Below are 17,808 nucleotides of genomic sequence, written 5' to 3' on the forward strand. Positions count from 1 at the left end.
AGATTGCATGGATGTGCGCTCAATTTTATACCTGTCAGCAACGGGTGTGGCTGAAATATCCGAATCTACTAATTGTGTTATTGTTTTCTTGAGTGCCGTAAACTTTAAAGTAACAATATTGTCGGCTCTGTGCTTTACAGCAATTTCAACTAATTCAGTTTTCTGCCACCAGGTCGCACTGTTTCTTAATAGATCATGTACATGTTAGGGTTATGGCAGAGATGTTAGATTTACTAGTCAGTCAGTCACTAGTTATGTCATGATATGGTTTCTATTTCATATAGGCTATTTCACTTCATTTACTGTGCACTATAAGGAGTTATAGACACGTCTATATTATTTTATTCAAGTATTTTTAGATAGTAAAGACAAAATGTGCAGCAAAAGAACAAATAATATGTAGTGTGGATGCTATGACATTGTAATGTCATAGCATAGCTAGAATATTGAATAGTTTGTGCATTTAAACTAAATAACCTGCAAATTACATTCCTTAAATGTTGTTTTCTTCCTCAAAGAGGCTGAGATATACAGGAGAAAAGCACAATAATTGACTTGTTATGCCGCAAAGTTGCTAGGAGTGACTCAGAATGACTCACGTGAGATGAAAATGAAAACACTTTAGAGGTGTTACTCTCACCGTCTCTGCCTTTACTGTTCTGTACCTCACAGATATGCTGCCATTATATCACTAATAAAAATGTCATATCTTCCTGTGTGTGACTGATTTGGTTGCAGGTGCTTTGAGGTTGCGAGAGTGTTTCAGAGTGTGAGTGTGATGTGTGTGTGTGTGTGAGTGTGAGTGTGAATATTGAACATGCAGAAGATAGTGTTTGAGAGATGGTCACTGTCTGTGGTCATCAGATGTGAGTTGCTGTGTTGCACCTGGAATGTTTATTTTGTTCATTAATGGTCTCATGAGTCTGGGAGTAAAGAGAGAATCAGGGTAACCATCACTGTGCTCTTCTCTGCTGCTGGCCTGTCACACCCAGGGGCTTTCTGACATCACTGGGTTCCACAGCACAGAGACTGAAAAGGCACTGGCCATTCACTGTGACATTTTGCTCCACGTACAGGATGTGTATTTCAATGGCATTCAATTGTCAATCTGATTCCAAGTGTTTTTCAACTGTAGCAAAGGAGGTTGGTAGTATCACCTTAATTGGGGCGGACATGCTCCTGGTAAGAACTCGAACGGAATGAGTGGAATGGTATCACATACATTAAATACATGGTTTACATGTGTTTGATGCCATTCCATTTGCTGTCCAGCCATTATTATGAGCCACCCCCCCCCCCCCCTCCCCTCAGCAGCCTCCACAGATCTGTACCCATGAAATTAACGCTAACAAAAAGTATCTGGATGATTACAGAGAGAATGAACCATTATGGCCTATGTATACCATAGTCATAATGCACTGTGGAATTCTTATTAGGACATGTTGGTATAAAAATGTTTAGGGAGTGATAAGCCCTTGAATCATGGTGGCCCATGCTATCTTATGTTGAACAATGGGTGTGAGAAATGGTCTTTCTGGTAAGGAAGGGTACCAGTGTGTTCCAATGCTAAGTCTTGGTGACCACTGCAGTGAACCAATAGCCAGCCTACATGGACCTGTCCAATCCACAACTGAAAGACAGTCGCTGGCACAGGGTGATTTGTTCTCTCAGAGGAAGCTCATGGGTTCAATATAGGGACTGCAAAATGCCAGTGGTCACCAATACTGAGCCCAGCTCTGAGCCAATAGACAGAAATGTCACAGAAAATTAGGTCACATCATCACTGTCAATGTGATAAAGATGAATAGAAAATATAAACAGACTCCATGCAATTTGGAAGCAAGTCAATGTCAATTTCTCCTATCTCCGGTTATTGAGCCAATGGTTTACAAGATCTTGCATATCACATATTGAACTGGGAACTGAGACATAATCGACAGTAACTTGATACATTGAAGATCATTATTTAGCTGTTGTACACTAGATCATCCAATTGTTAGATTCTTTTCAGAATACATTGTGTTATAAATGTAAATACTGTTCAAGTTGATCAAGAAAAGGTTGCAGAAATGCATAGAATGTGATGGAGGAAAGGGTCTCAACTCTCATCAACTCTTCCTCTGAGTCAGATAACACAATTCCATAGAAGTATTATTTTACAGCTCTATCAACCAGTATTGATTCAATCTCTCATTGTCACACTTCAACAGTTTTCTAATCCTCCACTAATGAATTCAATTAGACCAGTCACAGTCACAGAGCACAGGTCAATGGAGACACAGTAGAAAGACAGGCAGCAACATGCAAGGTTGGAAAGGCCATCTCTTGCAACTTGTGTTCACCTATGCTTCCTAGGCAAATTTGCAAAACCACATGATTTTAAATGCCCTTTATGTATAATTGAGATGCCATTATGAACCTATACTTAATTTATTTCATGTCACTAAACGTTGTAAAGCATATGAATTTGATGTGATGTTGACTTAGATTCTAACACCTATATTGTTAACTTAAACCCCCTCACCTCAGCATGCTATCTCTAACACCATGCTTTCAATTATAAAAATAATCATCTCACAGCCTTCATTTCTACATTCGTCAGTAACAACAACATTACATTGAAAGACATGTTGCTAGGGAACAAAACTGTGAAGAGTGACTGCATCCAGTTGGAGCAGGACGCATGTTATTAAGGCATGCTGGGTTATTCTTCTGGCCCTCTGTGAGAGGCCTGAGATATTCCTCCACTCCACCAACAGCTTCCAGTGGGCAGCCTCCTGATCCCTCCCAATGTGCCAACTCTCTCCATATCTGACATGCACACTGAGATCTCTTCTTTAGTTTCACTGGTGTAAATGTCAAAATCATTTGTCAAGGGAACTAAATACATACAGCAGGGGAGCATACAGCCCTGACTATGGGGTTGTATTTACAAGGAATTGATTTGTCTGAACCTGCTTTGAGCTTTTCGGTCATAACAACTCACAACCAGAGGGGAAGTCCAGGTGGGGAGAGGAGGGCAGGAGGAAGAAAGAAAAAGAGAAAAATGTGTTTGCCAGAAATGGTCCCTAATTGGTGAGGCGTGTTATCTTCTGTGCAGGGATTGTTTAATGTCTCTGCCCACGCCGCATATGAGAACGAGCTAGCTGAGAATCAGCAGCTTCCAATTAGGGTGGGTTGGAAGTAATGTGTCTGAATTCTCTCTGTGCAGCTGCTAGATTATATGTTTTTTTTGGCCTGCAAATGAAATGCAGTGAGGTGTCTTCACTGACGCAGTCTGGTAATTTGCAACCCGCTGTGCTTTTCTCTCAGCTGTCAGGTAAATGCCACAGAAATGATTGAGTCTTCAAGTATCTTCAATCCATAACAATATCTTGCAAAACAATAATTACGTCTAAAACACCCATATCATTAGGTCCAGTAAACCAAACTCTTGAACAGGGTATAGGCTACTGTGTTGTCAATTTATAGTTTTCCATTCTGAAGCAGTGTGTATTATTATTTGTTATGATCAGCTTTCCTTTGCAGATGGTCCCCCAGGGGTGGACTTGCTATGGAGTGAAGGATTTCAGAGAAAGAAAAAGCCAGTGGATCACAATCCTTGGATGAGTCATCTGTGTGAGCAGCGCAGGGGGGCTGAGGTGAGGAGAAACGGGCTCTGGGGCGAAAATACAAACAGTTGGTTCCTACCAGTGTAGAGCAACACCATCGCTCCCATCATGGGCCGTTGTCATGACAGTTGCACACGCATGTGGCAGAATGCTCTTTGTGATAGGTTAGATGTTAAAGCCAGTTCAGTGACAGTTCAGTGACGCTCCTGTCACAGGAGGTTGGTGGCACCTTAACGGGGGAGAATGGGCTAGTGGTAATAACTGGAGCGCAATCAGTGGGATGGTATCAAATACATCAAACACATGGTTTCCAAGTGTTTGATGCCATTCCATTTGCTCTGTCCCGGCCATTATTATGAGCCGTTCTCCCCTCAGCAGCCTCCGCTGGCTCCTGTGTCTTTGTTTCCCATGCTCTCGACGCCCACCCACGTCTCTGAGATGAGAGCGTGGAAGAGAAGGAAGAAAACTGCCTGATTATCACACTCACTTGATAACACAAAGCATTTGTTGGCGCAGTGATTCATAGAGATGAGAGTATAGAAAGCATAAGATTCAATTAGGGTAAAGATGTACATGATCTTGAAATAAATCAATTTAGCTCCTTATAACCAGCTTACAATATCCTTGCACAAGCTTTTACCTGGTTTGGTGGTAATACTGTCCAGATTGAAACAGTTATTTAATAATTATGTTTTAATAATGAAGAATAAACCTACATTACAACTCTTTAATTAGACAAGCACGCTAAACCGATACAATATGTACAACCAGAAGTTCTGACATTCTAAGCCACAAAACACAATAACAAGTAGCCTAATCACAATCAACTCCCATGGCCATTAGGATCATAAATGTGAAAATAAATGTTCAGTTCTCCACCCATATAATGTGCCAGTCAGTTTGGATTAAACCATTGTAGAGAATTAAACATAAACATACAGAGCATTGTGAATGAGCTGTTACATTGAGCAGACTGTTCTCATTGATAGATGTCAGGTTAAAGAGTGTTTTGTAATAGAATAAGCAGCAGACAGTGTATTTCAAGGCATATTATCTCATTCAAAGGGGAGACATTCTGATCTCCATTATGCTTGGAAAGTTGTCCTTGATACTCTGAGATATTTGTCAAAGCCACATTCACAGTACATGGTTTTCACTATCACACATTTATCTCTACTGTCACAAAAAAAGTACAAGTATCGCAAATTGGCAACAACAGCAATCCCTGTCAGACCAATCAGCGTAATAGAAGGTCATGGGGAACAAAAAAAGCAAAACATGGCATTTGAAACTGAAATTGAAACAATATTAGAATTGTGAAAGCAGAGAGCTGAATGTAATTCTGGTGACTTTCCAGGAATCAGACACAGCTAATGACAGGGTAGGTACCAAAGTAAAGCAGCTAGTCCAGAGGGGAGATACCAAGGAGCCGAGAGGAGGATCATTTTTAGCTCCTTTCTTCACCTGGCATGGAAGCCAAGCAAGCAGTGGCCTTTAGCAAGGTTACGCAGTGTCATAGTTAGTCGTGACCATGTAAAATGTCACCAAGAGACAGAGTGAGGTTTGCTAGTCATTGCTGTGTAGACAATGCCCATGGGAATGAAGTGTCAAGCTCTAATGCATTAAAGAGAGATAATTGCAGTCATAGCAACACATAATACTGTCTAATTACTTTAATTGGACAGGGTCTATTTGAATAAGATAATTGCCATTAACCTGGTGCTCAATGACTCTCCTGCTGCAGAGCTTTTAAACGTAGTCACTCACCGTGTCAAATCACACTACAGGTTTTACAGACAGCTTTCCTCATTTGTACGTCCACAAATATACACCAACCATCCAAGGGTGGCCAGATAGTCATTTCCAGGAGATGACCCACATTTGCTACAGATTAAAAGAATGTATCAGAATGGAAACGTTCCGTTGTCATTTTCACTCTGTCCAAAGGATAGTACCTCTGTTTGTTAATTGAAACATGGTCACAGACCAGAATACTTATTTTGACCATGGCGATGAAGAAGATATGTGTTGATTTATGGACTTGGCTGACATATGTATATATATAGCCTATTTGACTCAGTCATATATACATGACATATATATGGCCTATTTGACTCAGTCATATATACATGACATATATATGGCCTATTTGACTCAGTCATATATACATGACATATATATAGCCTATTTGACTCAGTCATATATACATGACATATATATGGCCTATTTGACTCAGTCATATATACATGACATATATATGGCCTATTTGACTCAGTCATATATATGACATATCTATAGCCTATTTGACTCAATCATATATATGACATATCTATAGCCTATTTGTCTCAGTCATATATATGACATATACAGTGGGGAGAACAAGTATTTGATACACTGCCGATTTTGCAGATTTTCCTACTTACAAAGCATGTAAAGGTCTGTAATTTTTTATTATAGGTACACTTCAACTGTGAGAGACGGAATCTAAAACAAAAATCCAGAAAATCACTTTGTATGATTTTTAAGTAATTAATTTGTATTTTATTGCATGACATAAGTATTTGATCACCTACCAACCAGTAAGAATTCCGGCTCACACAGACCTGTTAGTTTTTCTTTAAGAAGCCCTCCTGTTCTCCACTCATTACCTGTATTAACTGCACCTGTTTGAACTCGTTACCTGTATAAAAGACACCTGTCCACACACTCAATCAAACAGACTCCAACCTCTCCACAATGGCCAAGACCAGAGAGCTGTGTAAGGACATCAGGGATCAAATTGTAGACCTGCACAAGGCTGGGATGGCCTACAGGACAATAGGCAAGCAGCTTGGTGAGAAGGCAACAACTGTTGGCGCAATTATTAGAAAATGGAAGAAGTTCAAGATGACGGTCAATCACCCTCGGTCTGGGGCTCCATGCAAGATCTCACCTCGTGGGGCATCAATGATCATGAGGAAGGTGAGGGATCAGCCCAGAACTACACGGCAGCTGTACACCTGGTCAATGACCTGAAGAGAGCTGGGACCACAGTCTCAAAGAAAACCTTTAGTAACACACTACGCCGTCATGGATTAAAATCCTGCAGTGCACGCAAGGTCCCCCTGCTCAAGCCAGCGCATGTCCAGGCCCGTCTGAAGTTTGCCAATGACCATCTGGATGACCCAGAGGAGGAATGGGAGAAGGTCATGTGGTCTGATGAGACAAAAATAGAGCTTTTTGGTCTAAACTCCACTCGCCGTGTTTGGAGGAAGAAGGATGAGTACAACCCCAAGAACACCATCCCAACCGTGAAGCATGGAGGTGGAAACATCATTCTTTGGGGATGCTTTTCTGCAAAGGGGACAGGACGACTGCACCGTATTGAGGGGAGGATGGATGGGGCCATGTATCGCGAGATCTTGGCCAACAACCTTCTTCCCTGAGTAAGAGCATTGAAGATGGGTCGTGACTGGGTCTTCCAGAATGACAACAACCCGAAACACACAGCCAGGGCAAATAAGGAGTGGCTCCATAAGAAGCATCTCAAGGTCCTGGAATGGGCCAAAATCCCTGCTGCAGTATGTGCAAACCTGGTCAAGAAGTACAGGAAACGTATGATCTCTGTAATTGCAAACAAAGGTTTCTGTACCAAATATTAAGCTCTGCTTTTCTAATGTATAAAATACTTATGTCATGCAATAAAATGCAAATTAATTACTTAAAAATCAAACAATGTGATTTTCTGGATTTTGTTTTAGATTCCGTCTCTCACAGTTGAAGTGGTACCTATGATAAAAATGACAGACCTCTACATGCTTTGTAAGTAAGATAACCTGCAAAATCAGCAGTGTATCAAATACTTGTTCTCCCCACTGTATGTAGCCTATTTGACTCAGTCATATGTATGACATATATATAGCCTATTTGACTCAGTCATATATATGACATATCTATAGCCTATTTGGCTCAGTCATATATATGACATATATATATATTACAGAATGTAAATATTTGCTGAAATCTAAAGTTTTTTTTGTTACACTTCTCAAAATGTACTAAATTGGTGCAATGACCCAGCAATACATTAATTGATGGGAACACAGTCCCAACCGTCACTGTACATATGTTTAGGGTTATAGTCGAAGTATGAGAGCTCTGTCTGCCCACTCAACACAAATAACCCCATCCAGAAACCAACAACGTGTCTCCGTCTCTCCACAGGGCAGGGAGTCTACATGACAGAGCATGTGAAGCCGCAACACTCCTTCAGAAGGGTGAGACCAGTTTTGGTGACGAAGGGAGTGGACGAAGTCTGCTGGGCTTTGGAGGTCATCCTTCGGTCCTCTGTGACATCTGGGGAAAAAAGAGACATCATTATCATCAGCATTGTTAATGTTGTTATCATATTTTAACTTGGTTCATTCAATGCATCTTGGACTAACTGCACAAAAGGAAGCTTCATATTTGAGCCTTGACTAACAGCACTATGGTAACACATTTGCACATACCTTTTTTCTTTGAGGTCTTTGAGAATTTAGACTGCAAGAAATCAGCCATTTCTTTGTCCTCCTCTCTCTCCCTGTTGAAGGAGATTTAGTGGTATGAGCACAGTTAACAAAGGGTAAAATCTTCCTATATCTTTCACAGCCCCTGTTGCCATAAAACACAGTCATACATAGGCACAAACACACACACACACACACACACACACACACACACACACACACACACACACACACACACACACACACACACACACACACACACACACACACACACATACACACACACACACAAAATAAACAAATAACCAACCAAACAACTGGATAGAGACAGAGGCATAAAAGAACACCTCTGACATTTGTTCATATGTGTGGATGGTGTGAATTCACCTTAACAATGCATCATTTTCTCTTCATGATTTTCTACTGTCAACATCACTTTACTGTAAATTATTAAGTATCTGCTTCCCACGTACACCCACCTTTCTGAGAGCTGTCAAAAGTGTCACTCAGACTTGTAGTCAGAGAAGCAGGGATGCCTGACATGCAAGATAGCTAATTTAGCACTGTAAACAAATGCAATGTGGAAGGGGCTTGCTTCCTTTGTGTGACTCACTGTCATTTACACTAAATATACACTGAGCAACACACAACGCTCAGCCCAGCCTCTAGAGAGAATACAATACTCTATAAACCACAGAAGTGAAAAATACCCTTTTAAATCCACCTCAACAGATCGATCGCGTGGGTTTAATTCACATTGACAGCGGCATGGAAGAATGTTCCCCAACTGGCTCAGTTACAGTATGGCTCAGAGGTGACAATGACTGTGTCACCAATATTAATAGTCACTAGATGCTACTTCGGCAACATGGATAGTTACGGTAGCCCTTGCCTTTAAGAACATGATGGCCCAACCCTCCTTGCCTTTAAGATCATGGCAGCACTCACCTGAGCCTCTCAAACTCCACGTCATCCACCAGGAAGTCCCTGGTCTCTACCAGCTTGTGGATCTGCTGCAGCAACTCCTCCTCCCTCTGCCGGTCCTCGTTGGATTTGTCTGTGTCTGGAGTCATACAGACAGTATAGTCATGGAGTGATCATACAGCAGTCACAGACAGTTCATATAGTAATCATAGATGTTAGGAATCATTAAGCATTGATACAGCTCCAGTTCAAGATTAAGACCCAGGCAAATGAATCTTAGGCTGATGGATCTGTAACCACCAGATGACTGTGCATGGTGTTCCTGTTATAATACTGAGAAAGTGGCGTGGATAGCATTACCACTGGATCTAACCTACCAAATGTGAGATAAACCAGAGAGAGGCTGGGGCTTAAACATTGAAATGATAAGCTGAGATAATGAGGACGTTGTGCTCCAAATCTTCTGCTTGTCTGTCCTGCAAATCTTTTATTATTAGTTTTCCTAGAGCACTAGCTGGACCATACGCCCTTTTGATGCAGATATTTCCTCATTTTCTGGCACAGCGAGTGTGTGCTCTCTATAATGTGAATTGAACACCTCACCTCACACAGAGAGAGAGTCACCTCACATAAAAAATATGCCATCTAGAAACCAAAAGGGTTTGAAGAAACCTTTTTGGTTCCAGATAGAACCCTTTTGGTCACAGGTATAATAACCCTTTTGTGTTCCATGTAGAACCTTTTCCACAGAGGGTTCTACTTGGAAATCAAAACGGTTATACCTGGAACCAAAAAGGCTTCTACCTGGAACCAGAAAGGGTTCTCTTAATTAAGGGAACAGTCAAATAACCTTTTTGGAACACTTTTTTCTAAGAGTGTATGGTAGCATACCTGAAACAGACACCAGCTTCTGAAGTTCTTTTTTCAGCCGTGTGATTTCCTTGCAAAGCTGAATGTCGTCCATCCTGAGGGAAAAACATGTAGGAATCTATTTCATTCTCAATCATAAACCACATTGATATACTTCAAAGGCAATCTTTCTTCACAGCCGTTTAGTATGACCCAGAGGAAGAGAAACCAGGACTAGGTGAGAATCGGATCCTGTCACGTATTGACTGTCAATACAGTCGCTGTTCTTCTCCCTGTACTACACTTAGTCTGACACTCAGGAATCGATCCTAATTGCTCTTACTGACAGAACAATTGAAGCCCATACAGAATGCTTCAATACAGAGGACGGAGAGATTGTAGTCTTAAAGATACAATGATGCTGGCTCCAGTGTTGAGTGGTCTCTCTGAAGACACTGTGGCTTGCATGTATAACCCCACACTAGGGTTAACACTTAAGGACAGACAGTCACTACAGTCAGACAGATCCTGCTGGGCAGTAATAAGGGTTGTGACATAGAGGACCTTCTGATGTGATCACCCTTCCCCTGGGACCACAATGTGCCAGAGAACCCTGCAGGTGTCCGGTCTACTGAGGCATAACTTTCCTAAAGCTCTCAGCTTCTGCAATAACTCCTCTATTAGAACGTGGTCAATATAACAACAGCGAATTATAGCGATTAAAACATAATTGCTGCCGACTGAAAAAACTGCCTGACAGGCAGAGCTAGGAGACTGGGAGAGATACTCTAGATGAGTGTAGAGATAATTACTTGTATTTAAAAATACAATTTTGTGACTCCACAAGCGATTCGAACACAGTACATTTAAATGGACAAATGCATAGTAGAATGTAACGCTATAGAATTTAAGCGATTTCCCATTTCAGATTGGTAAACATAGACATGATAGCAATAACCATATTAGCCTATCCTACAGACAGAAACCACTTCAGTGGAAATGGCGAACTAAATTAACTTTCTCCTCTTCCCAGGTGGACTGAAATTATTGTTGGCTGAGGGTTTATTAGCTGAATTAACTCGGATGCCACAGGGCCTCTGAGAATGAGTCACTCCCCATCTATCGGAGCTGCAGCTGCATCATATCTCATTTCACTAATTGACTCAGGTAGGGAGGTTTAAGTAAACAATACTGGTCAGACACTGAGGCTCTGGATAACTGGGCTTTTCCGTCAGACAATAAGAGGAAAATTAACTCCTAGATAAACATGCCCCAAGCCCTTTAAACACAGGAAATGTGTTATTTTCAAGCCACTTCATAGGAGTGACCAATACAGTACCTGCATCACAGCTTATTTGCATGGAAATTGTGTACGTGCTTTAATATGGATTCCCTTTGTGTTGCCCTGTCATTGTGTCTGAAGCTGCATCCCGACATTACACGTTCACAATAAAGCACCTCGTGGTGCCTACAGCATTAAAGAATACACACTGAACTGCATACACCTAATGCACTGCATGCAAGTGAGAGTTCGCATTTAATTCCATAAGTAAACCATGTCATGTTATTCGTTTTTAATTTCACTTCCACCTAAGTAGATAAGGAAACAAGCTAATTTACACATCAGAAACCTAACAGTAATTACCTTTCCACATGAACAAAGGTATTATGCTATCACTGTTCAGTTTCTCTCTGTTAGAGCTGTGGTCAGCCTTGAAAAGACCTTGAGCTCTGCAGCGACTGGGGTCAATATGCTCCTGTCCCTGGAGATGAAAGACGAGGAATCACAGATACAGTAAGAAGTGAGAAAAGCTCTCTGTGCCGCTGTGCTCATCTACTTAATGGTGAGCGGAAGTGCGGTTGTTTACCAGGCCAATAGTGATTATTGTTAGTGTAAAGCAGGGTTAGTGTTCAGTAATCATACTGATTCTCACAGAAATCCCATAGGATGTTTTACTTCGAGGGTTTCTTATATGTAAGCTCCAACCCAGAAAGTTAAGGTCTTGAGGAGGAACAGTGAGAATGTAGGCTAATGTACGCATCGGTGCACATCTCCCCAGCAACTGGACCTCCCCATACCCAGCATCATTATCCTTTCTCTGTGTCTCTCCCCTCTTTCCCCTGCACGTCACAATAATGAAGAAGAAACATTACAGCCAAGGGGATCGGAAAGAGAGGAGTATAAAACCGTTTGTTCTTAGAACAAAGTCCATGTGCAGTGTTGAGACAAGTGTACGAGCTGAGCGGGTAGACTAATAGGACAGCAGGCTGCTGTCCTCTACACAGTATTCGCCTTCATGTACAATCGCTAGATGCTGTCATATGTGGAGCGTCACCAAGTCCGAGGGGATCAACTCTAATGAGCCCTGTGAAAACCTGCTACAGTTCAACCACAACCCATTCCACAAGGAGCCAGGGCATGGATGTTATGTGTGACTGAAAAGGACCAACATGTGTATCCTGTTCTTCTACCTCATACTAGAGGGCTTTGATAAATCACCAAAAGAGTCAGAAACTGAGTGTTGGTGTGATTGGATAGTTATTTAAAAAAATGCTCACATGTATCTTAGTTCTGATTCCCTCCGTACTAGAACATCACGTATCCGCTCGATTCTGAAAAGCTCCCCTTCAATGTGATCTATTGTGATGGTGGAGTCCGCCATTGAGACAATGTCTTCCTCTGCTGGAAGGGAAACAAGAAAACAAAGATACACTGTATATAAAAAAGTATGTGTACACCCCTTCAAATGAGTGGATTAGGATATTTCAGCCACACCCACTGCTGACAGGTGTATAAAATCGAGCACACAGCCATAGAATCTCCATAGACAAACATTGGCAGTAGAATGGCCCATACTGAAGAGCTCAGTGACTTACAACGTGGCACCGTCATAGGATGCCACTTTTCCAACGAGTCAGTTCGTCAAATTTCTGCCCTGCTAGAGCTGCTCCAGTCAACCTCAAGTGCTGTTATTGTGAAGTGGAAACGTCTAGGAGCAACAACGCCTCAGCCGCGAAGTGGTAGGCCACACAGGCTCACAGAACAGGACCGGCGAGTGCTGAAGCTCATAACGCGCAGAAATCGTCTGTCCTCGGTTGCAGCACTCACTACCGAGTTCCAAACTGCCTCTGGAAGCAACGTCAGCACAATAACTGTTTGTTGGGATCTTCATGATATGGGGTTTCATGGCTGAGCAGCCGCACACAAGCCTAAGATCTCCATGCGTAATGCCAAGCATCGGCTGGAGTGGTGTAAAGCTCGCTGCCATTGGACTCTGGAGCAGTGGAAACGAGTTCTCGGAAGTGATGAATCACACTTCACCATCTGGCAGTCTGACGGACAAAACTGGGTTTGGCGGATGCCAGGAGAACACTACCTGCTCCAATGCATAGTTCCAACTGTAAACTTTGGTGGAGGAGGAATAATGTGTCTGTGGCTGATTTTCATGGTTCAGCTAAGCCCCTTAGTTCCAGTGAAGGGAAATCTTAATGCTACAGCATACAATGACATTATCGATGATTCTGTGCTTTCAGCTTTATGGCAACAGTTTCCTGTTTCAGCACAAAGCGATGTCCATACAGAAATGGTTTGTTGAGGTGTGGAAGAACTTGACTGGCCTACACAGAGCCCTGACCTCAACCCCATCAAACAGGCCTAATCGGCCAAAAATCAGTGCTCGACCTCACTAATGCCCTTGTGGCTGAATGGAAGCAAGTCCCTGCAACAGTGTTCCAACATCTAGTGGAAAGCCTTCCCAGAAGAGTGGAGGCTGTTATAGCAGCAAAGGAGGACCAACTCCATATTAATGAGATGGAATGGAATGAGATGTTCGACCAGCAGGTGTCCACATACTTTTGGTCATTTAGTGTATTAGCAAGTTATTCTACTGCTACATTGACATAGTACTGTGCATCAGCACAAAAATGGGAACAAATGACTGCTTATTCTGCTCGCGCCACCTATCCTAGCACAACATGATCGTGTCATAGAAGTTTAATTTGTCACATGCCCAAGTACAGTGAAATGCTTAACTTGCAAACCCTACCCAACAGTGAAGTATTCAATATCAAAATAGTATAACTAAGAAAAAACTAAAACAAAACATGAGAAAAAATAAATAAGCTATATACAGGGTCAGTGCCAGCACCAAATGTACAATGTACAGGGATACTGGAGTATTGAGTTGGATATGTACATGTAGGCAGAGATTATGAGAAAGTGACTGGTACCAGGATAAATAATAATAACAACAACAATAGTAAAAAGTATGGCAGCAACATAAGTGGTGAGTGGGTGTGTGCATGGTGGTGAGTGTGTGTCTTCAGCCTGCCTTAATTACAGCATGTGTGCAGCACGCTTCCTGGATTTCCTCCCCCAGTGGGACAGCATGGAGGGAACGTGCCTTTCTGAGTGGCACACTGCCAGGCTGGGCAGAGACTCAGTGGTGCTGAGATTGGGATGGCATGACGGCAGCTCTCGCTGAACAGTTGACTTCAGGATATTGATACATGCCTGAGTTTCATGAACAATGAGAAATAATCTCAGACAATGAGAAAGAAGACAGAATCAGTGACAATTAAAGTAGGAAAGAGATGCTGAGCACCCATGAACTAATACATTTCTAGAATCTATAATGAACTGGTTAAGGTCATCAGTTGAGTAGACTCATGCAGTCTCATTAACATTTCCTAATTTGGCAGTGGTGCCTCGGAGGGGGCCGGTCTGTTTCATTGGTCATAGTCTGTGAAGCGCTGTGATTGCTATCCGTGAGGAGATCCTAGTTTACCAAGATGATATGACACACTGAATATAATCATCTACATTATAGTCATCTCAACCTGCAGTGGCATAGAACTGTCAAACACTATACATATGTAAACAACGCATACACTGTCAAACACTATACATATGTAAACAACGCATACACTGTCAAACACTATACATACGTAAACAACGCATACACTGTCAAACACTATACATACGTAAACAACGCATACACTGTCAAACACTATACATACGTAAACAACGCATACACTGCCAAACACTATACATATATAAACAACGCATACACTAACTGGTGCATGAACGTATATTGGGCAACTAAAACAATATATAATTTGGAATTAGGACTAGTTTACAATAACTGATAATCATGTAGATTCCTCTTCATTTGGTCTAGAAATGTTCCATCCTACAACAGAGGATGGGTTGGATAATTGGAATAAACCATCCATTGCTCAGTGTAAAGCTCTACAGACTTGCGCTACACTGGCTGGGGATGAGTGAAAGAATTGAATATGATGGCGAGGGGAATTTGAGGCAAATGACAAATGACTCGGATCTCAGTTTTGGATTAAAAGGCTGAGATGTCCTTCTTTAGTCTATTGTTACAGAGGGGCTTTTCTGATCCAATGCTATTGTGTTCTTAGTTAACATTAGTTTAATGAGACAACTCAGGACACCTCCCATAGTGAACTGCCCTGAAGAGTCAACAACTCCCTCTGACCTCCAGGCGCCCAGGTAGACTCCTCACCACTATGTAATCCTGCAATCCACTGAAAGCCCAGTAATGCATCATTGCTGTTCATCCTGCAGCCTCCTCACAGATCAGTTATGACTCCTCCAACAGTGCTGCAATTGGCTCTTAATTACTTCACCTTGTCAGAAAAGACAACATTAGGTGAAAACAGAGGCCAAGTCACCAGGGATAACAAGGCTAATGCCATCTAACACACACATTTCATCATTTACGTTTTAGCAGCTCCTGCTAGTTTTTTTCCCCAATGGATCTTCACTAATTACGCATTTTGAAGAAATCCTCAGTTCAAGATTGACGTTTTAATCGTGGGTTGCCTGCTGTGTGTGCCTTTCCCCGGAGGCAATATTCTGCCCCTATTGTGAAAATTGCTCCTCACAATTGGATTTCAAAATGTCATTTTGGATTACCAGAGCTTTACCAGGGCTCTGTGTGTGGCTGGCTATACTCCGTTCCTGTTCACCTTTTTAGAGACTCATCACTGTCTCTCCCTGTGTCGCCTGTGAAGAGTCACAGCTAGAGGCAAAGGTGAGTCACATCCTCACACTGCACCTGTACAGACAGAGTAACACAATGAGTCAGAACAGCAGTTTCACGTCTTCTTTTAGGATACCAGTCCACTCTACTGAGCCCCTCTGCATACCGAAAACACTAAGAGGAAGTAAAACAAAGACTTCCTCAACCTCAGTTCAAACACTCTGAATTTCCATCATTTTGCCTACTAATTCCAAGCAAAGTCGCTCTTTAGTTCGCCTTGCTGCCCCCAGCCTCCAGATGTCATTTTAAAGTGTACTCCCTGCCTCCTGCACGCTCTGTTCTATGCCTTGTTGCACCAAGTTCTCTTTTCAGAAAATAATTCTCACTCTCAGATCGAATCGATCTATCTATCTGTCTTCCCGTTATGGCTTTCACTCCTAAATGCAGTAACAGTATCCATGGTCTATGTTCATGTAATGATTCTACTAGTACAGAAGAAGAAAACAGACATTACACAAGAATATCAGATTCTTCACTCACCAATGAGTGTCATTAACCCAGTCGAGTGTTTCATTTTATGATCAGCACATGGACCAGAGTAACATTTTGAGCCTTATAGCCATTAAGAATATGACAACAATTGCATCTCATCTGAATTACTGCAAGTATTCAATGTATAGATGGAGCTCATTTCGAGTATCAAATATAATCTTCATAAAGTCTCCAAATCACAAAACATATTGGATTTTTGTACAGAAAATAGACTTAAACGTTAAGATTTCAGCACCATGTTCTATCAAACTCAATTTATCCTCATGCAAAACAAACTCACAGTAGAATAGATAAAAAGGCAGCCCGCATATATACAACTTTCTATGCTATGTACTGTATATAATTAAGCATTTTGCAAAGGCTCACCCTTCTTATCAGCTTTTCCATCCAATTTGCTTCGTTCCAAAGACCCATATTGTTTGGAGGATTTTCGCTCCTTTTCCATTTCTTCGGTTTGAACGACTTCAGGCTTGATAATGATAAATCAGTAGCAGATAAATACCCTTAGCCTACTTTAGCCTATTTGAAAATGTAATTACACGGCGCAGCCTATTTATTTACGTGGCCATAAGGAAACACCATCACCACGTGGAGAATACATGTTGAACGTCGGCTATGTATTTGCAGAATACAGTGTGATTTCAGCACCACGGACACAGCTCGAGTCAAATGACTGAAGTTGAACGTGAAGCGCCACCTTGTGACTTGCAAAGGTAAGGTTAGGAGGGGATCAATATTCCCCCACCTCAAAAAAATGAAAGAATGAATAACATTCACATGTGATATCAGCTTCCATCATTAATTTTCCATGCCGGATTGAGTTTATGCTGGAGCTGACATGATTTCATCCTGCAGGGCCCTTGAGGACTGACTGGTGAGGAGGGAGCAGATGCTGCTGCTGTATTGGAAGCCTCATCTGTGTTCACTGAATGGGGCTGTCAGCCAGCTCTGTCTGGCCTGGAGAGAATGGGCTGGTAGCAGGTGCTGCCTCTGGCCAGTAGGTGGAAGCACTCCAAGCCCAGGGCAACATCACTTACCCTATAAACTGATCCAGCAGCTGTGTACACACAGGGACTTCAGACTAAAGTCATCAGTAGAGAGCAGTATCCTATAGGTCTACAGTGCACAGACAGATAAAAATAGAAAAGAGTTCAGTCAATTTCATGAGGTGACAATTCACCTCTCTGGCTGATACGGTCAGGATAGTGCGTGAGTAAGTCAACAGTATGAGGTGGACGTGAACAGAAGGACCACCGTCCGGCGCCTGCTCAGGCTGACAGCTCCTTTTCACTCAACTGACTGTTCTCCACAGTCATGAGTCATGACAGACAAGGCCAAATACAAAGATTCAAGAGGAGTTCCACATACTGC

The 17,808-nt window shown here is 42.0% G+C and overlaps 1 protein-coding gene across 1 annotated transcript; it reads right to left on the reverse strand.

Annotated features, from left to right (window-relative positions):
* Positions 1–6,409: 6,409 nt before the first annotated feature.
* zgc:171844 (bMERB domain-containing protein 1) lies at positions 6,410–17,069 on the reverse strand. Its single transcript, XM_021558217.3, has 6 exons — positions 16,804–17,069; positions 12,431–12,554; positions 9,914–9,987; positions 9,047–9,161; positions 8,102–8,172; positions 6,410–7,946 (listed from the first exon to the last, which is right to left on the reverse strand). Exons 1-6 carry the CDS (start codon positions 16,880–16,882, stop codon positions 7,825–7,827), a joined length of 585 nt encoding a protein of 194 aa, XP_021413892.2. The 5' UTR covers positions 16,883–17,069; the 3' UTR covers positions 6,410–7,824.
* Positions 17,070–17,808: the final 739 nt, after the last annotated feature.

The sequence above is a fragment of the Oncorhynchus mykiss genome, chromosome 13 (genome assembly GCF_057628025.1).
Source record: "Oncorhynchus mykiss isolate SJ-2025 chromosome 13, ASM5762802v1, whole genome shotgun sequence".
Taxonomy (NCBI): domain Eukaryota; kingdom Metazoa; phylum Chordata; class Actinopteri; order Salmoniformes; family Salmonidae; genus Oncorhynchus; species Oncorhynchus mykiss.

Bases quoted from the DNA above. Each gene is read 5' to 3' on its own strand.
- zgc:171844 (XM_021558217.3), bottom strand. From the start codon at position 16,882: ATGGAAAAGGAGCGAAAATCCTCCAAACAATATGGGTCTTTGGAACGA. The intron at 8,173-9,046 runs GTGAGTGCTGCC...CTCCTTCAACAG, and splicing joins GTGGAGTTTGAGAGGCTCAG to GGAGAGAGAGGAGGACAAAG. The intron at 7,947-8,101 runs GTATGTGCAAAT...TTTTTTCCCCAG, and splicing joins AAAGACCTCAAAGAAAAAAG to ATGTCACAGAGGACCGAAGG.